Source organism: Mastomys coucha, unplaced genomic scaffold, assembly GCF_008632895.1.
Source record: "Mastomys coucha isolate ucsf_1 unplaced genomic scaffold, UCSF_Mcou_1 pScaffold18, whole genome shotgun sequence".
Classification (NCBI taxonomy): Eukaryota; Metazoa; Chordata; class Mammalia; order Rodentia; family Muridae; genus Mastomys; species Mastomys coucha.
The window spans coordinates 26,008,358-26,035,328 of NW_022196900.1; the positions used below are offsets into that span (position 1 = coordinate 26,008,358).

Sequence of the window (26,971 nt, forward strand, 5' to 3'; positions counted from 1 at the left end):
GATTCTCAAATAAGAAAATATATAACAAGTGCATGGCTCAGGGCCAAGATTTAATTAATGAATGCTACTGTTATTTAGATAAAGGGTAATAGTCACGGACAGGAATGAGTTCAGGGTAGGAGAATATCAAGAACACACTGTAAGGAAAAAGCTTTCTCATGTACAGTGGTGTTCATGCCCAGGTCTTTAAATATAAGGAAATAGTCAGATAATGCTCAGAGGATCTGATATGCTACTTCCACCTCCTTTTGCTTATCCAATCTTTTACCAGGATTTCTGCTTCCCACAAACTCTCATTGTATGGATTTCATACTCTCTAGTATTCTTACCAAAGGATTGCTGTGAAGTTCAAAGTCAAAAGCATTTAGTACTATGCAGTTATACATCTGGTAAAGGCTATTTTTATTGATGTACATTATAATGTAGTCTACTATGCTTAGCAAAGTAACTTAACATATTATATGATATAGACTGTCTCATAACAAAATGTGCCTTTGATTTAAAAAATAAAAAGAGCATGACTTTAAAAGAGTGTACTCAAAGGAATCAATATTTCATTCTCTGCCTATCAGCCCCTATGTATGTGTTTTAACTAACAGGTTTCTCTGCACTTTCTAGGGATCTGAAACTTGGCAGTGTCTACCAGTACCGGATTATCACCATTTCAGGAACTGAAGAGAGTGATCCATCACCTGCTGTCATATACACCCACGGAAGTGGGTACTGTGGTGATGGCATTATCCAAAAGTAAGTAGATCCTCCTAATGTACGAGAAGTTTTGAGGAAATGTTAATCAGGTCAAGATGCTTGAACAGCAGATCTTAGGAGATACTCCACAATTCACAACCCCATATTGGAATGATCTCCAGTAACCCATGAGTTGGTCGGTACCCCATTTGCTGGCCTCGGAAGACAAACCAATGACTGTGTTCTGGGATCACACACATTTCTCAAGTATACAGTATATGATTTAACCAGTGGCACTATTATGTAATTGCTACTATCTGCTCCCAATCTTGATTGTTTTCTGTGAGGCACTAGACGACTATACTAGTCTTGTCTGTGACTATTCAGTCAGTCAGTTACCTGCACACAGTTCATCTAGATTAAAACACCTATCAAGAAGTTGCAGAAATAGTTTAGTGGTTAGGAATCCTTCCAGAGGACCAGAGTATCACAACTACCTGTGAGTCCTTCTCCAAGAAACCAGACACCTCTGGCCTCTGCAGGCACCTATACTCGGATTCATATCCACCCAGAGACACACATACACATAAATGGTAAAACCTGAGGGCTGGAGCAGTGTCTCCACAGTTAGGAGTACTGCCTGCCCTTGTAGAAAACACAAGTTCAATTTCTAGCACCTACTTGGTGGTTCACAATCATGAATAACTCCAGTTCTAAGGGATCTGGCACACACTTCTGAACTCTGTAAGCACTATGCATGCACATGGTATAAATACATGCATGCAAGCAGAACACCCATACACATACAAATAAGGAAATCTTTAGAAAATAAAGCTTAAAAATATTTCTTTAAGTTAGGCATGGTAACATATAACTTTAATCTCAGCACTCAAGAGCCAGAGGCAGATAAATCTAAATCACCAATTCAGAATCACCAATTCAGAAAATAGGCAAAGGCTCACAAATATTATGACTTATTGTAACATACAATATTGAAACAATAAGTACTAAAGTATATTATAGAATGAGTAGAGAGATTGAAGATGAATACACTAAAAATGAATGAATCAAGACATAAAGATTTCAACACAACTGGGAATTATGATTGCAAAATATCAAGCTGTATGCAAAAAGAACCAGATCATATAGGATGTTCAGTCCATTCATTGCCTGGGCCTTGGGGGCAGGATTTACATATCTGAAAACAGGGAGCAAGAAATCATCAAGCCTTACCATCAACTTCTAATTTGTTTTCTTCTAAAATAAGCACAAAACAATCAGATGCAGGCACAAAAATTGAAGTTTTCTTTTTGTTATAGAAATGAAGATCAGACCAAACATCATTTCAAATTAAGTGTGTTATTGCTCCTAGTGCTAGTGTGTTCATTTGCAAGTGACAGTATCACGAAGACCTCAACAATTGACAGGTTTAATCTCATGCCTTATGTGTGTGATGGCAAAACAAGCTATTGGCAAATCCCTTCATTAAATGGCACTGTTGGGTGTCATATAATGTTTTCAACATGGGATTGCAATTGCTATTCCTGTTGGGGGATGGGTAGTGTGCAGACAGCATTTGCTTCAGGGCTGGATGAAAGCACCGATGTGCAGCCTATGAATTAGTATGTGGCACATGTATGAAACAAAAGTGCTCAATGTCTATGGCTTGTGTTTGTCACTCACAATAATGCTTTAGGGGAGAGCAGTTTGATTTGTTACTGGTGATTGTATGGGAGGTTTTGGAAACTGGAAACCTCTGTATTTGGAAGAAATGAGTTTCTAGGACTAGATTTATTTCTTTTATTTGCTAGGTTTAGAAGGTAAAATCAGTTTATAATCAAAAGTCCACTCACAAAGCCATAGGTATTTGGTGGCGATATCTTGTCCTTTTTAAAGGTTTATTTCTATTGTATGAATATATTTGTGTGTATGCCTGTTTGTGTGTATCTCTGTGTCTGTGTCAGTGCATACCATGTGTATGCCTGGTACTTGCAGAGAGTCCAGAAAAGAAGTGGCAGATCACTTGGAACTAGAGACCCTTGAAAGCTGCTTGATGTGGGTGCTGGAAAATGAACCTGAGTCCTCTCTGTCAGAGTAGCAAGTGCTGTTAGCCATTGATCCATCCCTCCAGCTATAGTAGTATGCTTTCTGATTTTGATTAGCACTGAGAGAAATACATGAACATAGGTTATAAAGGTTCACACATCTCTGAGGGTAAAATCTATGATATATTGTGTATATTTACTATCTTTATTTTTGAAATCCAGTAACAGAATATGGAGACATTCCGAGTACAACCAGATAGAAGAAGAAGGGTCAGTTTGAGTCTCTCCTACTCAAAAGCATTAGCTCCATGCTTCTGAAAATCTGTGTATGATGGAACATTAGACTGAGCCTAGAGCTCAGAGAGAAAGTGTCCCATTGTTGACTAGTCTCAAGATCATACAGTGCATCTGGGATTTCCGTGAAACACTACACTCATTCCCAAGAACCTATAATTGTAACTTTGAATTTCCTGATTTCTAACTGTTACAGTTAGTGTTTTTATTACTGTGAAGAGGCACCATGACCAAGGTAACTGTGATAAAGGAATACATTTAGTTAGAGCTAACTTATAATACAGAGATTGAGTGAATTGTCATCAGGGCAGGAAACATGGTGGCATGCAAACAGACATGGGGCTTTGAGAGGTAGCTGAGAATTCTACATCTGGATCAGCAGGCAGCAAGAAGAAAGAGGGACAAAGAACCTGACTTGAACATTTGAAACCCAAAGCCTACCTCACAGTGACATACTTCCTTAAGCATGACTTAATCTTTCTCAAACAACACTACTTCTTTTTTTTAATATTAAAATAAATTTTATTATTTTTATTAGATATTTTCTTTATTTACATGTAAATTTCTCCATTCCTAGTTTCCCTTCCAAAAAACAAAGAAACAAACAAAAACAAAAACAAACCCCTGTTGCCTCCCCCTCCCCATGCCTGCCACCCCACCCTCTCCCACTTATTGGCCCTGGCATTCCCCTACACTGGGGCACAGAACTTTCACAGGGCAGAGCTCTTCTCCTCCTATTGATGATCAAATTGCAATCCTCTACTATACACATGCTGCCAGAACAATCAGACCCCTCCATGTGCAGTCCTTGGTTGGTGGTTAAGAGCCTGGGAGCTCTGAGGGTACTAGTTAGTTCATAGTTGTTCGTCCTAAGGGGCTGCAAACCCCTCAGCTCCATTGATCCTTTCTCTAACTCCTTCACTGGGGACCCTGTACTCAGTTCGATGGATGGCTGTGAGCCTCTACATCTGTATTAGTTAGGTACTGTCTTCTTAATGGCCATACATTCAAATATGTGAGCTTATGGGGGCCACTCATATTCATACCACCACAATCACAAAGAGTTTATCCAGATTTGGAACCTTAATTTATAGCTTGGTCTAACTATCTTATAGTTATATACATCTGCAAACAATGTAAGACTTTTTAGTGATCTAAAAGTATCAGCAACTTTAACTTCATGCATTCAAATTTTAATAGTTGTTTTAAAATGTGTGTACTTAGAAGCAGAACCCTACATAGATACTTGGTTTACCTCTAGTAAAAAGGAGAAGCTACTCATACATGTTTCACTGAAAATTGAATCTACATTATGAATGTTCTAGCAAGGAAGGTGGAAACTGAAAACACATTTGCCCAAGTTTTCCTCTGATTCCCACAAGAGTACCTCAGCACACATATGCATACACACACTAAATAAGCAAATGAATTCTTTTAAGATAGAGAGAATAGATACAACACTCACAGAAACCCTTCACGGGTAAGCACTCTGGTATGAATGGTCAAGGTTATCCTCATTTTATAAACAGTGTTGGGATAGAAAGACTGGATAGATACTAAAATAACCACACTGTTTGTGAACATTTACCAAGCTTCTTCCACACATGGGACCCTATAATACATTATTATATCCTGTGTCCTCTGCACAATAATGTGTGATTGGGCCTATTATGATAGTAAAATAAAATGTAAAATAAATAAATAAATAAAGTGCTTTTCTCAAGCCTTCACACCTATTAAGAACTAGAACCAACATTTGTACTAAGGACTTGATTCTCATCTGAATTTGTCTCTTCACTTTAATGTGAGAAAAGAAGGCTACGAAATTAGCCAGTAGAGGGGTGGCTACATGCCATGTCCCTCATCCCAGGGACTGGATACTGGGCTGCTAGGATAATGAAGAATCTATCTCCTCCTTTGGCATCTCATAGCCTGTTACAAGCACTTCAGTATTAGGCAAAGGCAATCAGTTTGACAAGTTCTGTGGTAAATGAAGCAAGATGTCTATGAACACAGAGAATGACGCCTACACACTTCAGTCTGAAAGGTCAAGGGAGGATTTTCAGAATCCAGAACCGCTCTATCTAATGATATCCCCCATCAAGACTGAAGATATTTGTGGTGACTCTAATGTTTTGCTTAAACCGATAGAACGAACTGTTTGGGTGGTGATGGAAGGTAAAGTGGAAATATTGTTCATGGCTTAGGGAACCAATTCAGACTGGTGAGGGGGAGGATCATGGGGGTGGGGTTCAGTGGATGTCTCCCTACACAACCCATGGAAAATCTAAGAAGCTGAAGGTCATTGTTGATTTCAAACCTGTGAGATTCACTGGCAGAGAATGCTGAGGACCGCTAAGACTACAAACCTCTTAGCTCATGGTTGTGCTGACAGGAGAGAACTTGGGTGGCTCCTCAGAGATGGATGCAACAGTCTAGGTCATCTTAAGAATTGATTGCTAGGCCCTATCCTGCTATTCTGGCACCTCCTAAAGACAACAAACATTGCCTGGTGTTAATTGCCCCTGGTAAAAGGAAAAGTCTGAGACCTGTTCCATGCTGTGACAACTCCCAGCTGGTCTCTTAAGAGGGAGGGACAACTGCCATACACTCTACAAGAGACTGCCCCCCACCCCAAAGGCAAAGAAGGAATGGGACCTGAGTCTTTTAGCATCTGGTAGGTGCTACCCAACATACCAGACACTATAAATCATGCTTCATTTTTGTACCCAACTCCAAGGAGAAGGGCTTAATTATCTCCACTATAACACATAGAAAATGAGGCTGGGTATCGACAGGAGCACCATATAATAAATATGTCTAGGACAGTGCACTTTGTTCTGTGTTGTCAAACATAGTGGGCACTGGCCACATGCTGCTCCTGAGTACTCGACTTGTGGCTACTGTGATTGAGGAATGACATTCCAGTTACATTTGCTCTCAATAGATTTAAACGCATTAAAAGATCAGCTAGACCAGCCCAGGGACTTACACAGATCATGCAGTTATTTTTGGAACATGTGGTTCTAAACTGACCTTTTCAGTTTCTAAGAGGATGGGAACTTTCCAGAAAGCAACAATCTATTTTGTTTCCCAGTTTCTGCTCTTCTTTCTCCTTGCCAAAGCCTGGTTTGAGGGAAGCGGGCAGGGTATGTGTGTGTGTGGTGGGGGGAGAGCAAGGCTCATTTTCTGGTCATGTCAATCTCTACCAAATCATCATTAGGTGATGGAGAGAACTGCAAGGACAGGCCTCAGAGTTTTCAACAACAAGAAGCAGCACACACTCAGTGGAGGAAGTAGAGCTTTCTAGTGAAAGATGACCAAGCCTGGGGATAGGAGCTGAAAGAAACAAGTCTTTTGGTGTTGAGGCAGCAAGGAGAGTGTCAGTGCAGGAAAAGAACCTTAGACATTTCCACCCTTTCCAATGAAAACGAATACTATTATAGAGAGTTTTTATAGACCTGTCAGGAACAAGAGCTGGCCAGTCATTTAATTTATACCTCCATTTCTTACTATTCCTTCTTGTCAGTTTATGAGACTTGAGTTTTGAAAGATGCCGAGAGCCACAGAAACAAAGAAGAAAAAAAAAGGAAGTAAGGTTTTAAAATTCTAAAGTGTTTGCCTTGCCAGCACAGCAGCCTAAGTTTGGTCCCCAGGGCCACTTTAAAGACAGGTGTAATGATGCTTGTCTGTTGTCTCAGCAAAGCCCTGGGTTTCCTGACAGTTGTCCCAGCCTTATCAGTGAGCTCTAGGCCAATCAGAGAATCTGCATCAGAAAGTTAACTGGACAGTGTTCCTGACAGACCTAACAACACACCTAAAGTTGTCCTCCTACCTCTACATACATGTGCAACCATATGCATATAGACCTACACACATGTATGCATATACAAGTACTCATATGATGGTGTATACCCAAGCATACACACAAGCACACACACCAACATACACATCCATACATAAAAAAAGAAATGTCAACACAATGGCCAATTTTTAAACAGAATTGTCCTTTTTCATGAAGACATTGATAAGGTAAGGCTACTGCAATCTTATTTTATAAATCTATACCTTTTGCTCATTTCATTTTGCTGAGGCACTAGACTGAAGTCAGTGAGAGAAACTGGAACAAGATTTCACAAAAGCTCCATGATCCATGTTAGTATTTTCACTTGTTTAGCCTCGATTCTGAAAATGACCTGAGCGATTTCCCTTTTCTATCCATTGTGCAGAGACCAAGGAGAAGAATGTGACGACATGAATAAAGCCAATGGGGATGGCTGCTCCCTTTTCTGTAAGCAAGAAGTTTCCTTCAACTGCGTTGGTGAGTCTCTGCCATGTTTTTGGCTGACTGGCAAATTATAATAATAACAAGTATGACCAAATGCAGTGTGCACTCATTTTGATTCCACATCTATTTATTGAGTATCTCCTATGGGCCACCCATTGTCTGTCATAAGCATTAAGAAACACAGAAGTGAAAAACAAAGAGAGGCAAGCATCACTGTCCGCAGAAACTCATGTCCCCATTGATGGTGACAGTGACATGTGACATGTTTTATCATCATTTACCTTACAGACATTATTGGTTTTCTTCACACCAACTGCCCAAGATAGCTAGAGCCATAGCATTTTATGTGTAAGTCTTTTCTTCTTTAGAAGAGAGAGTTGAGGCCATTACTGTGATTCTGGAGTCGTACTGATCAGCAGAGGCTCATTCCTAAGAAAGAATGACTTAACTTTGATTTTGTGTAATTCTCAAGTCTCTGCTCATCCTATTCTACACAAACAAGCTCTGGCTGGGAATCTACCTGATGCCTTGGTCCTTGCTTCAGATCCAAACTGCACAATCTCTGGGATTTACAACACAGGACAAATAACAGGCCGGTCCGTGCTTAGAAAGCAAACCTTCTTTTCCCACCTTTACAGAGTCTGGTGGGAAATGTGTTTTCCTCTGCCTTCTGAAGGAGTCTGGCCTATCTTGTTGTTTCAGTCCCACTTGGGAGGCCCTGTCCAGCCCCAGGGCTGGTAAACAGACAGGGTGTGGGGGCAGGGATGGAATTTTGAGCTGGCCCAGATGAGATCATGCTTCCTTTAAGATGCAAATCGATACCTGAAGATCAAAGGTCCCCTGGCTAATCCCTTGGGCTGGAGGTGAAAACTAATCACAATTCATTTGCAAGTACAAAGGACAGAGGTGCTGTATCTGAAAAGGGAACCCGCAGTGGCCAAGGGGCTGAAAACTGTGGTGGGAAGATTTCTCACTCAAAGGCGGTTTTCCAGGAGGACTACAGGGAAAGAGATGTCATCGCATCTTTGCATCTGTAATATATTAAAGCGCTGGGCTTAGACAGTGTTTCTCCTGGTAGACTGAACTCCAGGAGAGTAAAAGTACTGCTTCATTTACTGTTTATTCCACTCTGAACACATTTACAGAGCACCTACTGTTTATCTTCTGAACCAAATAGGAGCAGAGCAACACCAAGGAGATGCTATGCAAATACATGAGAATGAGGAAGGACTTGGCAGTTTCTAGGCAGAACTCTGCCTTTTATATTATTATTTTTGTTATTGTTATTGTTATTGTTATCATTATTATTATTGCAGAAGAGTTTGCCCCAAACTGAGAGTTGAGTGTGGCCCATCGTAAAAGTTTGATTAACTAACTAGCAGAATGGTATGGCAGCAGGAAACATTAATTAAACTATAAAAAAAAATGGGGCTCTAGCTGCAGTGCTAAGGACTTATGTAAGGTTGACCCTGTTTGGGTTTAAGTTCGTCTCCTCTAAATGGAAATGGTTAGGTAAGGAAGTCTCTAAGAACTTGCCTCTCTGCTGTGTGATTTCCCTTGTGTGTGTGTGTGTGTGTGTGTGTGTGTGTGTGTGTGTGTGTCTGTCTGTCTGAATTCTTCCTTACTGTAAACACTGCTTGAACCTAACCTTTCATCTTTGTCAGCCTTTGGTGATCCTGATCTATATAAAAGAATACTTACTTACCTCTTTCGCTTAGGTGAATGAGGTATGCCACTTTAGAACACCCTGGAAGGAGGTTCTGGTGAAGGTGGAATGTGGAACGTGGACCTTCTAAAATGGATGCTTGGGGTCTGCCAGTCCTGTAATGTGTTGTTTTAACACCATTCAGCCATACACAGCAACTAGAAAGATGTTTTCAGGAAACCATCAGCAAGCTGCAGTCCACAGATCAGAGTGTTATATTTGTATGTTTGAGGGACCACAGCCACATGTGCTCCTATGTTTGAGAGCTTTCCTGACACATCGAGTCTAGTGGATAAAGCAAGATTCTATGTCCCAGAGAAACCAAATTACTATCTGTCCCTTTAACTAAAAAAAAAAAATCACTTGCTAATCTGTGCATCAGAGGTATTTGATTCTTTTGTAGTGTCTGGTACAGAGAGTAAATGAAAATTAGGATGTTATTCTCCACTTATTACAAAAATGAACTAAATTTTAATTATAAAGTGGTAAAACTGAAAGACTCTTCTTAGATATAGCACTGAGTGGTAAGTCTAGAATCAGCATTCCTTGGTTGTTTGGGCCTCATTTTTCCTTTTATTCGGACTAAAATGAATGTTCAGGATTATAAGTTTTCAAAATGTTCTCTGTAATGTTGTGAAGAAAAGGGTGCTGTTGAGAAGCTGAGACTTGGTTCCTCCTAAGTCCATTGTACAAACATATTCTTTACTAGGTTCAAAGTGATCCATTGGTAGTAGTATTTGAAGATCATCTTTTGTATGTCCGGCATATTTCTAAACTATTATTCCCTGGACAACTTTTTAATGGATCACTTTTTTTGCTAATAAAAGAAAGGAATGTTTGTAGCAGACAATAAACAAACAGAGTTAAGCTGTCTTTAAACCAAGAGCCTGGCCAGTGAGATGGTTCACACCTTTAATCCCAGCGCTTGAGAGGTAGAGCCAGGTGATCATTGTGAGTTTGAGGACAGCCTGGTCTACAACGCAAGTTCTAGGACATCAGGGTTGTCTTGAACAAACAAATGAACAAACAAACAAAAAACCCAGAGTCTGATTGTGTATTTACTGTGGAAAGTTACTTGCTAAAAGGTCACTTAATCACTCCGGATTTAAAGAGCTTTGAGGGTGAATGGAGACTGTACTATTATGAAGCAATACTCATACTAAATTAGGGAAAATGGAATACATAGGTTGTGTTAAAGGAAGCCTTTCTCTTTCTCTTGTCTCTTTTATCTTTGTTAGAGAAAAGACATCAGCTGTACCCTTGACTGGTCATTTAGAATTCCATGATAGAGACTCACAGAGATACAAGCATTCCAGGCAGAATGGAACTCATTCTAAGATACCAGCTCCCAGAGACTGCATTCCAACACAAACTCCAAAGCCTGAGTCTGAAAAACATTCTAAGAAAAACAGCTCAAGTATAGACAGAGAATTTTTCACACCCTGTCCCCAATAGCTTTAATGACTCAGAGAAGAGGGACTGGAGAGGGATGGGGGGGCTGAGGGGTGAGGGTGGGTGCTCTGTACGGTGGGCATTCTTATCATTGTATGTGTCAAGAACAGTGGCAAAGAAAACAGGCCTCTGTGAAACTGGCTTTCCTTCACAGTACAGCTTGGATAAATGATCTTACTGAAGACTTGGTATTTTCTTATCCAGAAAAATGTAAAAAGAAAAAAAAAAACCTGGGGCTCATCTATGGCAGATATCTATCAATATTTTGAAATGTTACTTTCTGAATCCTAGATTTGGGGAATCAAGATTATTTTTCGAGTGAGGTGGAGCCCAATCCTCATTAGAGCACTAGAGATCAATCATCTTCCCCAAGTTACTCTGCCGCTTGAGTAGGGACCCACAACCTACCTTTTAGGCTTACCTTCTACCCCAGCAGACAACTAACCCACAATTCAGTCAGATTCTGAAGCCGTATTGAACCCATTTTGATAACCATTCATGAAATGACAGTACCCAAAGTACTTTGGCATCACAGCTGAGGACGTTAGAAAGGTGTGTTATTTCTTCCAGACTAGTACCTGGGCCAGAGCTTTCTGCCTAAAATTCCTGTCATGGAATGCTATTTCTATTCTCTGGCCCTCTGAGAGAGCCCCTCATCACTGAGTATTTTGAATAGATGGTTTATTTTGTTTATTTTGCTTAGGCTAATCAAAACTGGTTTCTGCTGATTATGTATTAAAATCCTAACTGAAAACTATCCTCATAAGATCGAAGGAAGTTTAGTGGCATTTCCTGAGGCTTGATTTTCCTCTCTCATATAAATGTGGGGAGGAGGGATTCTGTAAAAGATGAAGTGTCAACCACAACAGTCTCTTATGGAGCAGCACAGTACTAAATGGGGTGGCCCTGTGTTGTGCAGCTTTATTTAATAGGAGCCTATACATGGCTCTTATCCCAGATATGAGATCTGAGATTTATTGTGATGTCTCAATTGGCTCAAGGTCTGAAAGGTATGGTGCTCCCTCCAAATTGGTTACAGGACCCTGCTTTTTTCTACTCCAGAACTTTGCCATTGGAAAGGATTTCCTTCCTTCCTTCCTTCCTTCCTAACTTCCTTCCTTCCTCCCTTCCTTCTTCCTTCCTTTTCCTTCCTTCTGCTTCTCTTTCCTAGTCTATGTCTTCCTCTTAGTTCTTGTCATTGTTCTCCCTCTGCTCCTCCTCCTCCCCCTCTTCCTCTGCCTTTCTTTGCCACCCTTGTCATCACAGACCATTTAGAAGGGCTGTTTTCTCTGGGCCAGTAACAGCAGTGTGAGTGTGGGTGACAGATTTATGGGGGCATTCCCCTTCACTTTTCAGAAGCCCACACATCCGGAAGTATTCCCAAGGTGCCAATTGTGCAACACTGTGGTGACTTCCCTTTCCCACTTTCCCACCCCCAGTGCCCTGGTCCCCTAGCACATAATAAGTTTCTTATTAAAACAAACACCACCCACAAGACCTCTTGAGTAATGCCGACTGCATTCCCCTTTGCAATGTGGAAATTATCTTGTCCTCTTTCCGCCTGTTTAGAACTATAACACACACCAGGCCGGGGGTTTCCTTTAGAAACCATGGTATCAGTGAAGTGATAACTCCCCCAGCAGGCCCTGGCTGGAGGCATTGTTCAGCAGCTATGGGGATTCCTCTCTAAGGCACTGAGTCATCAATGGCAGACAGGCTACTGATAAAAGCTGAAGGAGGGAAGGTAATGGTCAAATTAGTTAGACAAAATGCGCAGGATCCCCCGAAGGGCTTGTAGTTAGTCATATATCTTGGGCCAAAGCTGGAAACATGCTAATTTAAGAGAAGACATTTAAGCCCTTACAGAAGATGCAACTCTGGGGGCCTTTCTATTCCACACTGTGTGCTTCACGATAGTCCTGGATAGTTCAGTTATTGTCCCAGTTTAATGGTGGACCTTATGTAGTTCAGCATCTTGGAACTCAGTTTTTCCCTTTGTGAAAGGCTCTTTTTGTTTTCAAGATCCACCTAATACTGAACATCCTTCACGGCTTGAGGAGATTCAAATTTTCTTGATGCTGATATATAGTCAAGAAAACAAATTAATAGAGACTCCCATCTCCCATCTCCCAGGAATGCAGGTCCCCACTACCCCCCACAGTGTGTCTCTTTCTCCCAGCTCCTCTTCCCCAGCAGCTTATAGCATCACTTTGTCTCTCATCCCTGACAGGACATCTCCACCCCTGTGTTAGAGCCTGGGCCAGTAACTCAATTAGCACTCCCTAAAGCTCTGTGCCCTCCCTCTCTGTGAGGTAGATATGAAGTAAGGGGCTGAAGATCAATCTGCCTTGCCACCAGTTGCTGGGAGGGCAGGGGGTCACCTAGCCTATGGCCCCTCTGTCAGACAGTCCTAGCCCTGACTGAACTAAGCCGAGAAAGGAAAACAAGAAGATGAATCGTTGTGTCTTCTCGGTGGATATGCCTAGGAGAGTTTAGAACAACAATGACTAAAAAAGAAAACAGTATTTTAGGCTGGAGAGGAGGGAGACAGGGGCTCTTCTGGGAGCTGCATTTATTATTATTTTTCTTTTTAACAGTGCTTTCTGTGTAACTGTAATGGAAGAATCCACCTCTCATCTTAGGAAAAAAATAATTTAAGAAACAAAATCAAACATTCCTGGTTGCCAAAATTCACTTAAAGTTCCCTCTGTTAAATATATATATCATATATATATATATATATATATATATATATATATATATATATTAACTTTCCCTTCCAAGACTTTCTGGAAACAATGCTTTTGTTGGCAAAAAGATGGGCCTGTATAACAGAAAACAAAAATAAAAGTTTTAAAAAAGAGGAAGAGATGGGGATGGCAATGATAGGGGTGGCAATGATGGTGACCGTCAGGATATGCACAGCACAGACAGGGCATCAGATGGCATAGTTACTAGCATGGCATAGTTACTAGCATGGCATCTGGGTGAAAATTCTGATGCAGAGGCTTTAAACTTGTGCCTCAGTTTTCATCAGCAAATTATGTTAGTTATCATTGTTACTACTTAGCTTTGTGATCTGGGCCAGGTATGAGTTTGATCCCCAAAACAATACAAATGGAAAAGGGTTCATTTATGATCAGCCTTAAAATAATGACACTTGGTAGTTTTAAATGAGTATACATTGTTTTCTTTCATTTTTACAAACATGATTCATTAAAAAGTCTTGCCAATATTTCCCGCAACTCTAAAATATTACTAAAGTCATCACCCACTTTGGTAGGGGATAAAACTATGAATCTGAACTATTGTGTACACTGCCCAAGGACATACTAGATTAGGAGAAGTGGAATTTGCAGCAGGTAGCGTCATCAGGCAGGGGTCCATTTGTTAGATACTAATTCCAACAGTATTATGCTGAAAAACATTTGGAAAAGTAGGATACCATTCAACCTTCCAGAGTAGTCTTACACAGATAGCTGCTGTGTCTGCTGACCAGAAAATAGAGGCACTGGGATGGGCTTGAGCGAATTGTCTAAAGTCATCTCACCAGGTAGGTCAGAGAAGAGTTCAAATAACAGAGTGTGCCCCATACCTGAATAGAGTCTTGAATGAGCAGAGACTCTTACCTGGTATTTCTGTTTGTTACCATTGAGTCCAAGAAGGAAGGAAAGTGAACATAGACATCCCGCTTGTGTCTTTGCCATGCCATGCTTATGACAACAAAGAAACAAAAATAAAAGCAAACAAACGAAACAAAACTCAATGATGAAACCTTCGGTTCTCAAGCCTTCTCTTTTCCCAATTCCATTAGCCAAATAGCTTTTTAACATTTAACATAGGGAGAAAATAGCACTCAATTGGATCCCATTGTCCTGGTTGCACTGGGGAGCTTGGAGCCTAAGGTTGCAATCTGGGTAGCCATGGGTACCTCTCTCCTGCTTCTCCGGCTCAGTTTTCTTTTCTGGAAACTAGACACCATTTGCAAGGCCATAATTCTCTAGAGTACTGAGGGTAATTCAGTGTAGCTTTTGGGCTCATCTTCTTCCTCCCCCCTGAATCTTAGAATTGACTAATGCAAAAGCAGATGGTGCGTCTGTAGCAGGCCTGGTTCTGAGCCCCACCCACCATTGTATCCTGACACCAAATAACTGTGGTCTCTACCTTTTTCGAAAGTTACTAGACCTTCCCACACACATCAGCATCAAGTGGTAAGGATGGGTTAGATGAACCCCAAGGGCCTTTGGAGTCTAACTTCTAGGATTAAAATCCTGGGTTGTTATTGTTTTAAAACTGTGCAGTTTTAAAAGAAGTACTCCAGGAGCAGAAAGGAATTCTTTTCACCCCAAAGGTCAAAAAGGGTCACAGAGGACACAAAAGAGCAGGAAAAGGAGGCAATGGGGCGGAAGGCTGACGTGTGGGCAGGACCAAAGATCTGAGTCCTCAACCGGGAGGTCTGAGGAATACATTCAAATACTCCAGTCAGTATTCCTTAGGATCAAGCTTGCCTATCTGCCACAGAGTAAGGCCCACTACCCCCTTAGCAAACGAGGGGGGGGGCTACCCCACAAAGAGACAGAACTGGAGTGAAAAGAAACAGGAGGCCTCTGACACCAGCGGGGAGGAATTCTAGCCCCCAGCCCTGGGTCAGCTTCCTGAGTCTCAGGAAGGGGTCAGCATCAGGGAACCCACTTGAAGCTTTCTTAAAAGTAAGGAATAGAGACCATACTTTGATGTGTGCCTTTGAAGGGTGGCCAGAGTTCTGGCAAATGTGAATCAAGACAGTTAAGAACAAGGAGATCTTTACAGAACTGAAAGTGACCAAAAGTCAGTCCATCTACCCCAAAATGCATCTGTACACTTATGGCTTAGGTAAGCCTGAAGAGGAAAGAAATCTCTAGAACTGTTATCATGATCTTTACCTGGGCTGAGGCTCACATGAGGAGTTGGAATAGATATTTAATATTCATGACCTGTGATCTCCACTTGAAGAGAGTGCCCTGGGGGAAATTGAAATCTTAAGAAAGTGGGGGATATAGTTCTAATTGTGTCCTCCTTTTCTTTTTTTGGAGAAAAGGCAATGTGCTTAAAATAAAATGATGGATGGACAGTCAAGGTGATGTGAGAACTTCACTGTGTAAAAAAAAAAAATTAAATAAAATAAGAAAAGGGCACCTGCTTGCTTGCACTCAGACCCAGGCTGAAAGCAGTGCAGAATGCCTCATGCATCACCCTTTCTTATGTCTCTTCCTATTGATTGCCCCTCCTATGTGCCCTGCTCTGTGCTTGTTTCAAGGAAGCAGCAGCATGCAAGGAAGGCTGGGAGTTGGGGTGGGGAAGCTGGAAAATGCCCCTGACATTGATTTCAAAGTCACTAAATGGTTGGAGAAAATAAGCCAAGGAGTCTTTCACCGGGAGGGATCAAGGATTCCTTAAAAATATACACTGTCAAGATTGGACGTTCTAAAGGAAGGTGGGCATATTAGAAGGTACAAGGTAGGTTGACAGCCAAGACTGCTAGAAGTTTAGATGATTTAGTGATCAAGGCAAAGAAGAGCTTTTGCAGTGTGAAAGGAGGATCAGCACAGTGGATTACAAGGAAAGCTGAATATATAACATTAAAGGCTGAAGCTCTTCAAGGTCTGTGAGGATTATGATCATTTATAGCCTGAAGGAAATAGAAGGTGGTTCATATGTGGGTTCTCTGTCCTGAGTTCTCCTTACAGTAGGCTCACGCATTCTATCACAGACTGAGATCAGCAAATTGCTGCCTATGGCCAAAGCCAACCCGTTGCCCGTTTTGGCAAATAGAGTTCTGTTGAAATACATCTATGCCCCTCTGTTAATATACTGCCACTACAAAGGAGGGATATAGTGATTCAACAGAAGCTCTGTATGATCTACAAAGTCAGATAGTTACTGTCTATCATTGTGCTGAAGCTGTTCCTCCTAGCTAGGTGCTATATAGGAAGATAGTAAGTATGAAAAAAACAATAGGCTGCTTCAGGTGGATAAGGGAGAGAGGGGTGGAAAGAGGGAGAGTAAGACCAAAAGAAAGAGAGAGTGGGAGAGGAACAGAGCAACGGGATCCTTTCATCCACATCCCCCAACACTGGTGCCCCACATTTCTGTTCACACATCTGTTCCTTCACCCTTGAGCAAAGAAGCACTTCTGTGTTCCCATTCGCCAGCTCTAGCTGGTCACCCTCATACACATAAGTACGAGTCACTTTGTGTCTGAAAGCAATGGCCACTAGAGCACATATGGCTTCTCTTGTTAAAGGAGCAGACACCTGTTCCCAGTCCCACCTGTGAAAGGCCCAATACTGCTTGCTGTCCCAGTAAATCACTCTGAGGTGTCTCTTTTCAGACCCATAGGGACCCTGGCCACCAAGGTCACTTGCTGCCCTCTTTACAGATGACACAAAAAGCTCCCAAATGTATGAACAATTCAGGGGAAAGTGACCTTCCTTCAGTAAATATCTGTGGAGTTGAGAAAGGACCACAAAAGGAACAAACCTTCCCAAGAGTCACTCCCTGAGGCAAGAGAGCTGACCCTCCTTTCCTGATTTTCCCAAGGCCATGGTCTGTGGAGGTCATACTTCTATTCTACAGAGCCTTAGGGAAGCAAGGTAGATTTTTGGAAGTAGGTGTTCTTAAGTCAGCCAGTTCTCAACCTGTTAGTAGTGATCCCTTTGAAGGTGAGGGTAAGAGGACTACCAACCCTTTCACAGGAATCACCTAAAACCACTGGAAAACACATCAGAATTACATCATAATTTATAACAGTAGCAAAATTACAGTTAACATGAAGTAGCAACAAAAAAATCATTTTGTGATTGGGGGTCACCACATTATTAATACATTAATGTGTATCAATAGTATATGGAATTAGGAAAGGTGAAGACCAGAATCTTAAGTGGTAGAGTTGAGCTTTGCACTCAGATCAGCTCCACTAAAAAATTAAGAGACCTCAGAAGCCTTCCATGAGAATGTCAGACCCATCTTTCTCACCCTCCCTGATAGCAATTATAATAATACAAAAATTGGTCCTTGATTATATTAAGTTAATTAAATAATTAACGACACAGCTCCTACAAGGTAGTATTAGCATTATATACGTTGTCGGTGTAAAGAAATCAAGACACAGAAGTGTTCAATCATTTACTCAGGATTCTCATTCACCACTGAGGTATTCTAGGCCTGAAAGAATGGCTCTTGAGCCCGGAGGCTATACTATTTAGTTTATGTTACATCTTAATCTTTAGGTTTGTCTAAGAGAATGTGTACTCTCAAGCGCTGAAGGACCTAACAGCAAACAAATAATGAGGATTGGAAATAATTCAAGATGCAGTGGAGACTCAAAGTAACAAAAGGATCCCTGGGTCTCTTTACGAATCATCATCTGAGTGTTTATTTGTCATTAAATACTTAACAAAGGGAGCAACAGACAGCTCACGTTCCCCAGGCTGCCACTGGTTAAGGACCTCAAATAAATGAACATAAAACAAATTTTAAATTATAATAACCATTAAAGGGGTATTTTTTCAACTCCCTGGACAGAAAAATGAAATGCCCCATCGTAGCATTTGTAGTTGTCTTTTTTTTTTTTCCCCAAGTTGTCTTCTGTGTTCCTCGGGCAGTGCCCAACAGCTGGAAGTGAATGTGAAGCTCTCCAAAAGGGGTTTGTCTGTTTGAAGCACCTGCTGCATGTTACATTTCTTATGCTTCATATGGACCTTCACTGCAGGGTCTCATCAGTGATGGTAAGGGTAGATACGGAGGAGTTCACAGGGCCCTGGAAGACTCATGGTTGGAGCTGGCCAGTCTAGAAAATATTGCTGAACAATGGGACTCAGATGCAAATGAGAGTTGCACTGTGAATCTTGAAGCTCAGCAGATTTACTAGCCCTAGAGGATCTTAAGGCAGAATGCCACAAGAGGCCTTAGGTGTCTGGTCCCGTAGTGATTATGGTTTCTACGCAGAAGCAAAACAGGCTAGAGCAATATTTTAAGACATCAACCTTCCTGAGAGGGGTGCTCTTCAAGGGCCAACAAAGTACTTCTGGCAAGCTGACCTGATGAGAAATCAGAGTTATTTTAGCTTTCAACACCAGTTAGAAAGCCGACCCAAATTATCCATAAGTTTAAATTAAACTATCAACTGCCATTGGCAGTGATGTGAACCTTCTGGCAGAAGCCATCCCTCCTTTCAGCATTCCAAAACCGCGTGCATAACTTGGGTTTAGCCTCATTACTGTGGAAAACGTTGTACGAACTACTTGAATCCTCAGCTTTTCTTTCATTTGCCTCTGTTCTCTTTTGCCAAGAGAATGCACCAACAGACAGGGTAGCTGGCTGCCTGGAGCTGAAGCATGGGAGCATCCTCTTCTCTCAGTCTCGTGCTCATGAGAATCTTTCTCTATGTTAGCAGTGGTCCTTACCTCAGCAATGATCTGTCCTTTCATGTATTTAATGAATGTGGGCCATGTTCGGGTATTGAGCAACTCTCACCATGCCAGTCCTGTGCTATGATGTCTGCATACCTTATTGCCACTGCATGGGCCAGAAAGTGATCAATAAATACTAATTATAATGGCTATTAAAATAGTGATGTTCTTACTCACAAGTAGAGAGTACCCTGTCCCTGGAAGACAGCAAGCAAAGGTATGAATCATCCTTTATACAAGGAGGTCATGAAGGAGATCCTATTAAACATCCTGATTAAACGAAATATTGTTAAGTATTTTTCCACTTATACTAAGCTAGCTTTTCCTGGAAAATAACTCTGGGTGCTTCTGAAGTATTGTGCTCCTCTGGTTTTTCTTAGCTCTCTGTTCATTTGGCACAGGCTACTTTCTGAAGTCCACAGGGATCCCTTCTCACTCTCAGCTCTCTTCAGAGTAACCGCTTCAGAACCACAGTTTTCAGATGGTGTGTGCTATGCCCAGCTGTACTTCCATACCCTGCTCTGTTTTGCCACTTGTAGCAAGCGCTCTACCACTATACCACTGTCTAACACTGAGTTCTTCCCTTTTGCTGCAGACTCACGGATCTAGTTTCTCTACCTGAATTTGAGTCACTTATATACTCAACACACTTGGAACTTTACCAGCTTTTCCCCCAAAACTTCTGGAGGCTCCACTAACTAATAAACCATTTAAGCAAGACTTTCAGGGAACATCCACATTTTAACCTTTCTCTCTACCTATTTTTTAATAATGACCAATCTAACTTCATTTTGAAAATCAATATTTCATTCCTCATCAATCTCTCCCTATACTCTGAATTATCTTTGTTTTACCCAAGACACTTGCAACGTCTATCTAAAGTGTGGCAAGACATCTCCCACAGACTCCCAGTTTCTTAATTTTGTCAGCCACAATCTATCCTCTAATAGGGTGAGGAAATAATTTTCCTAGAATAAACACCTTTTTATTTGTCCTCCACTGGAGCATGTCCACAGTGTCTTTGCACTGCCTTTGTGGAAAATGTTAATTCTAAACATGCAAGAAAGATCATTGACACAAATCATCATGGCCAAATTAATTGAAGCAAGGATTTTAAAAATTCATATATATGCACTTTTGAGGCAGAGGCAGGCAGATTTCTGAGTTTGAGGCCAGCCTGGTCTATAGAGTGAGTTCCAGGACAGTCAGGGCTACACAGAGAAACCCTGTGTCAAAAAACGAAAAAAATAAAAAATAAAAAAAAATAAAATAAAATAGTATATATGACCTGCGGTCACCTAGGACAGGGTTCAAGAGGTCAGCATGGGACATTGGCAAGATAAAGGTCCTTTATAACTCAGGGGGTAGGGTGCTTCCAAATGAAAGATTTGGCAGGCAAATAGGTGGGGTACAAAAGCAGAACATTAGAAAGTAGTTATAAGAAGGTAACCATAATAACCATTTAAAACAAAGATAGGATTGCAAGATGGTCACAACAACATCCTGAACCCTAGGTAAGGATGCCAGGTGATCGATCATAACACTGTTTGAAACAAAGACATGATTGCCATTCCTGGAACAGGCAGTAGAGAACAATTTGTAGTTAAGTTTACAGGTGGGGCAAACACCAATTTTTGAGAAACAGTGATTTAATCACAAACAGAAATAAATCTACTTTGTCTTTATTATGTGATGGCTTTAACACCCAAGATGTAGACAGTTTGGTCCAGTACAAAATCTAAATTCCTTATTAAAACATAGCCTTCAAGCCAAGTAAGACCTGTATGGTCTGATGCAGTCATTTGCAAGTTAGGTTCCAGTATCTTAATTTACTTTGTACTTTCTACTTTTTTCTAGCATTGTTTTAATCACTCAGTTTCCTATCCCCTGGCAAGGTGTCCTCCTCACCCCTCATTGCTTTCTGGAGAGATACAGCTCAAGTGCTGCCTCCTATAGTGAGTTTTTTCAAGGTAGCCTAAGACTGAACTGAGGCTCCCTGCCCTGTTGTTCATGCAACATCAGACACCCCAGAGCAAACACAATGCAGTTATAGTTTACACGCGCACACACACAGCACACACACGCACAAACACACACACACATCTCTACTCACTGGAATTTGAGTCCTGCGGAGTAGATAGATACTTGTTTTAAATAATACAAGTTTCTTGTATTATTTAATTTCTTGGACAATAAGTCCAAGTTTCTTTGGACTTGGTTCAGGTAACACACACACACACACACACACACGCACGCACACGTGTGTGCGTGTGTGTGTGTATATATATATATATATATGTATGTATGTATGTATACATATATATATATGTATATATATATGTATATATATATATATATATATAAAATCTGTAGTATCAGTAAATGGAAAACCAAAGAATGAAGGAAAGGTATATGCCTTATGAGACTGTCTTATTTAGATGTTGTATAACTCTTGTAGTCTTCCGAGTCTGACAACCTGTGGCTGAATGGAGACTTTCCTCTTGTCTAAAGTGGGACACTTAAGAGTCTCAGAGTGGTAGTGACCCTGGAGCTGTGATATGTGTCCAGTTCCTAGATGTGACAAAAAGTGATGGGAACTACCTTTGCCTCCTCATCTACACAACAGCCTTGTTACTATGCTGGGTTTCAAGAAGCCACATAGGGTTTTACAAATATCTGCCATTAAAGCTTTTTTGAGCCTTATTTTAGCTTCTTATTAAAAAAGAGTCTTGTGCAAACATGCCTCTCTCCTTCCCCACCTCTAGACTGACAGTAATCCAAACTCTTGAGGACTTCGATTGAATTGAGTGGTTATTTATATTACCTGTAGGACTCTCTGATAACCCCAAATTGAGCGGCTTTTGAATATCAAGCACAATCCTAGGCTAGCTTCTTTTGGGGTAGAAAACCTAATTAACTAGTAGCTAGAAAGGACGGCAGGCATGCCACCCCCTAGGCAGAGAATTCAAAAGGAAGTGGGTAACTCTGTAAATAGCGCTGCTTTAAGGGGCATTTAAGCCAATGCTCTTTGTTAAGGAAATTGATGGCTTTGTAAGTACTGTGTCTGAAGGGAGTGCTTGAGCTGAAGGCCCCCATCTCGCCTTGTAAATTCCCTAATGGACTGTGGAGCTGCAGGCTGGGCCTGGCATGTTCAATCATTTGCCAACAAAAACTCAGATTTCTCTTTTAGAAAATCAAAACGTTTAGTCAAATATAAGCGATTGAGCCTACAGCAGCTTAAGTGCAGGGCAAGGTAGTAAGGATTGAGTGTTTCTTTCAGGAAAACTGAGTTTACTAATCTGTTATAGAAGTTTTCTTCCAAGTGTTAGATTGTTGTGATGGGTACTTGTAGTCTTATCATTTCGTTTTCCTAACATCTGCAAAGTGAGTCACTATTTCAACAGTCTCCTGATAAGAAAAAGACCTGGGCCTGAAGGCTCCTGATCATTCCAAAGAGGCTAACTACCTCACATGTCAGAGCCCCCAAGACACAAAATCACAGGACATCCGAAATGGGTCCACCTATTCCATAAAACCACCTCCTCCGTATCTGTATCAATTTCAAAAAGATGTTGAAAAGTGCAGAAGGAGCATACAGGCAAGTTTTGATTTAGAATCAAACTAGTATGGATTTCATCTTTGATTCTGCACCTGTCTTAGGTGATGAGTTAACGTTTTCCAACCTTAATTTCCTTGTTGTACCATTGGGATAATGATAACGCTTACTACAAAGGGAGCAACTAGGATTAGGTAATTGTAGGCATTTGAAACATTGAACTAAGCGCCTGGCACTTAGCAGACCTTTTGAAATATTTAGCTAAGCGCCTGGCACTTAACAGACCTTCCCCTTATTTCCTTAGAAAATGTAATATATGTGATTTAAATACATCAAGGGATGGCAACTAGACTTTCTAGAGAAGGAATGCCAGATAGGGTTTTCAGAAGGTATGCCTGATTAAGCTATGCATTAGAGGGAAATTGAGCAAGTCATAGGAAAAGCAACTGGGACAACAGACCCCATTACAGGTGGGTCAGAAAATAATAAATGTATATGATTGAGCATCGGGGCATATGATTACATTTTCAGACCCACTGAAGCTTGAAAGGACTTCCGAGCCCCCTCCTTTTCAGTTTAGATGTCTTAATACCTGAGTGGGTATTGCTTAGTGGAAGATTCCTATTCTGTATCCCATTCTCTGGCTAGAGTCCAGCTCTTTGTGGCCAAGAATTTGTCTCTTAAGGCTTGGTTCATCTAGCCTTAGGGGGGACTTCTTTGGCCAGTGTTCTGGAGTCAATAGCTAGCAATGCAGTCTGCAGTCTCTTGTTTTTGTTTGGGCAAACCCCTCTTCCAGTTGGTGGAAAGTGACCTCAGAGCAACCACAGCTTCTTGGAATCTGCTTTGAACAAGAAGAGTCATGATCACTTTTTTTTTTTTTGTTTCCGATCAGAAAGGGTAGTGGTTTTGATTTCTATCTCTGAATGGTCTAGTTAACTCATTAGATTTAGGACCAATGATCCTGTCTTCTTAATCTTTCTTGTCTTTCTTCCCTTTTCTTCAGTGAAATAGTGGAAAGACATGCACAATCTCTATAAGAACAAAATTCAGTAAAACAGTACAAGTTTAAGAAACATACCAATTCTAATTGACATAAAGTCTCATTCTTAAGCTTAAACGTCATCACATCATCGTGTTCTTCATATAAGAAAGAACAAACTTACCCAGTGGTGATTCTTGCCTGACTCCTGGCTTTTGATCTTTATATACTCCAATGTGTCTTACTGGATTGGAATTGGAGGACCCTATGACTTGATTGCCTCATTCTTCTGGACTTCTCTGAACCATATGGCAGGATAATGGTCTTTGAGGCCAGCCAGAACAATCAAGGCTCAGGATGAGGGGGACTCATGTTGATACTCTTAGCTACTCATGGGAATACTACCCAGCATACTGCAGTTACCTTAGTCATAAGGAGCTTTGCCAGAGTATGGTTACTGGCTTGATTTCATGTGGTGCTCTGACTCATCCTCCAGTCCTTGGCCCATCCCACGGGTACATAAAACATAAGTTTATCCAAAAGCCTCTGTTGGCTCTAATGTCCAGGATGCTTTAACAGAATGATGGGTTCCTTGTTTCCCTGGATTGAGAAAGATACACATACCTGTATATATTTTTATTTGCATGCCTCGCCTTTCACTACACTCGCATACATGAAGTTCTCATAGACCATTTTTTTTAATCAGATGTTGTATTTTCTCAGTATTTACATAATGGTCCTTTATTAGCCACTTAGGATCCTCAATGCTCCATCGAGCTATGGAGTAACTATGGTATATTAGATTAGATACTTAGTTTTTCTCAGTCTCAATTGTTACATTTACAAACAGGATGTGGATAAGCTGGGTAATCACTGAAGATCATTGCAGTGCACAGCCTTCATTCATTCAGTATGCATGTAAATAATGATGGTCTTCTCTGCATAGACCTTAATTCATTCAGTATGCATGTACATGCAGATGGTCTTCTCTGCATAGACTCTGAACATCACTGTGACAAAATGACCTATCGTTCTACTTTCATGGAACAGCTGCTCTCTTTTTAAAGAAAATTAAATGAGAAAATAAATATTTCAAGAGGCAAGTTAATGTTATGAGAGGAGTATAGTCAATGGTAGTAGAGAGAAGCCAGAGTAGAAATTAGAATTGCATTTTGAGAACGTGTTTAGATAATCCTTTATTGAGCAGGCAAATGGTCATGGTAAGACATGACTAATAAAATGGGAAGCCAATCTGTGGATTTGGAAGGTGACATTTGACAAAGTAAAAACATTACTTGAAAGTTTTGACACTTTATCTATTTTCTATAGTACTATTGTATCAGATCTTTACAGCCAATTTCCAAAATAGGTAAGAAAAGTAGAGTTGCTTTTAAAAAATAGCAAAGCAAAAGGAGAGAGTCATAGAGGGATGATATAGATTTTTAGATAACCAAGAGTAACTTAGGGCAGACTTAAAGTTTGAATTTTGATTTTTGGTACCAGATTTCATGTGTTTTTCATTAAAGTCCTCTTCTACATCTTTTTAAAAGAGTTCATTGTACACAGATTTTGAGGATTTTAATTTCCAGTTGGCCATTTCAGACTGAAAAAAAAAATACTGGCTTGAGGATTTAAGGGTTAAAAGGATCAGGAACCAAATAAATTTTAGAGTAAAATATTTGAATATTATAAAACTATTTGATCTAACTTGTTTACTAGGCAGAAGGGAAAACTGCAGCCCAGAAAGAGTAAAGTTTTCAGAGTAGATGAGTCCCCACTTCTCCCTGTGCTCCTTCCCTCCTCCCTCCTTCCTTCCCTCCTCCTTCCCTCCTTCCTTCTCTCCTCCCTCCCTCCTTCCTTCTCTCCTCCCTCCCTCCTTCCTTCTCTCCTCCCTCCCTCCTTCCTTCTCTCCTCCCTCCCTCCTTCCTCCCCTCCTCCCTCCCTCTTTCCTTCCCTCCTCCCTCCCTCCTTCCTCCCCTCCTCCCTCCCTCTTTCCTTCCCTCCTTCCTCCCTCCTTCCTTCCCTCCTCCCTACCTCCTTCCTTTCCTCCTCCTCTTCACTCCTTCCTTCCCTTCTTTCCTCCTTTACTCCCTGCTTTCCTCCCTTTCTCCCTCCCTACCTCCATCCTTCTTCCTCCCTCCTTCCCTTGCAGCCTTCTTCCTTCCTATCTCCCTTCCCCTCTCCCCTTTCTTTTTTCTTTATGTGGTGTTAAGATCACATCCAAATCATTGAGAATCTATTTATAGTATGCAGTCTTTTGTTACCCCCCTTTGAGCCATTTTTGCATACTTTCTGCATATCAATGTTTAGGGTTTTTTTCCTCATGTATTTGTTTAGATTATCTAAGCCAAATTTTATTTTGCTATTTCCTGTTGTTGATTTTAGAGGTCTTAGGTCTCAGGCATCATTTGTTCTTGTGTTCACATCTATTTTGTTGTCACTGACAATTCATATGGTATGAATTGTCTCCACTCTTTTGTATCATGAAATATAATTGGAGCTCCAAAGAGACATAGATAGAAAACTATTTGGGGCTTTAACTATTTGGGTCTATTAGATGTGTTGTCATTTCTTTAGATCTCTATCTTTGCTACAATTTTTTCAGCTTATTTAAATAAATACACTAAATACAAGGTGATGTCAACACACATTCATTTCTAATTCAGAAGATTGCCACATCTCTTTATTACAATATGTATTCCCTTTTATATCCAGATTCTCTATTTCTTTTCAAAATTGCAAAAAGGTAGAAATTAAAATAATGTTTTGAAAATATGGTAGATCACAAGAACGATGTTACTGAGTAGTTACAGAGTTGTACTGTTGCAATTAATGTGTTCCAGAGCCTGGGCTAGACCTTCCTTTAAAACTTTGATTCATTTCTTTATGTAGAATAATCCCTTGAAATAACTTGAAATCAGGCTTGGCACTCATTCTGTGTTTTTTTATTTATTTTGGTTTGTTTGTTTTGCTTTGCTTTGTTGTTGTTGATGTAGAGAGTGTCTCACTGTATAACCAAGTATCGGGTTTTTGCCAGCTTGACAAAACCTAGACACATCTGGGAGGAAGGGAATCTCAGTTAAGGAATTGCCTCCATCACACTTGACTGTGGCTATCTCTTTGGTCAATTTTTTATTTTTTCGAGACAGGATTTCTCTGTGTAGCCCTGGCTGTCCTGGAACTCATTCTGTAGACCAGACTGGCCTCGAACTCAGAAATCCACCTGCCTCTGCTTCCCAAGTACTGGGATTAAAAGTGTGGGCTACCACTCCCTGGCAGTCAAAGTTTCTTAATTAGTCATTAAGAAATGTAGAAGGACTCATCCCACTGCAGAAAGTACCATCCGTGGGCATGTGGGGCTGAGCTGTATCATGAAAGCTACCTAAGGATGAGCCAAGAAACAAGCCAATAAGCAGCATTCCTCTACATTCTCTAGTTCAGTTCCTATCTCTAGTTTCCTGCATTGTGTTACTACTCCGATATTTTTCAATGGTAAACTGGGATCTGGAAGAATA

The 26,971-nt window shown here is 40.8% G+C and overlaps 1 protein-coding gene across 1 annotated transcript in view; it reads left to right on the forward strand.

Annotated features, from left to right (window-relative positions):
- The window catches only part of Pappa (pappalysin 1), a 228,720-nt gene that overhangs the window by 105,343 nt on the left and 96,406 nt on the right, over nt 1–26,971 (forward strand). Inside the window, exons 8-9 of the mRNA XM_031377655.1 lie at nt 619–747; nt 7,256–7,347. Of these exons, the coding sequence (XP_031233515.1) occupies nt 619–747; nt 7,256–7,347 (221 nt within the window). The remainder of the gene's footprint in view (nt 1–618; nt 748–7,255; nt 7,348–26,971) is intronic.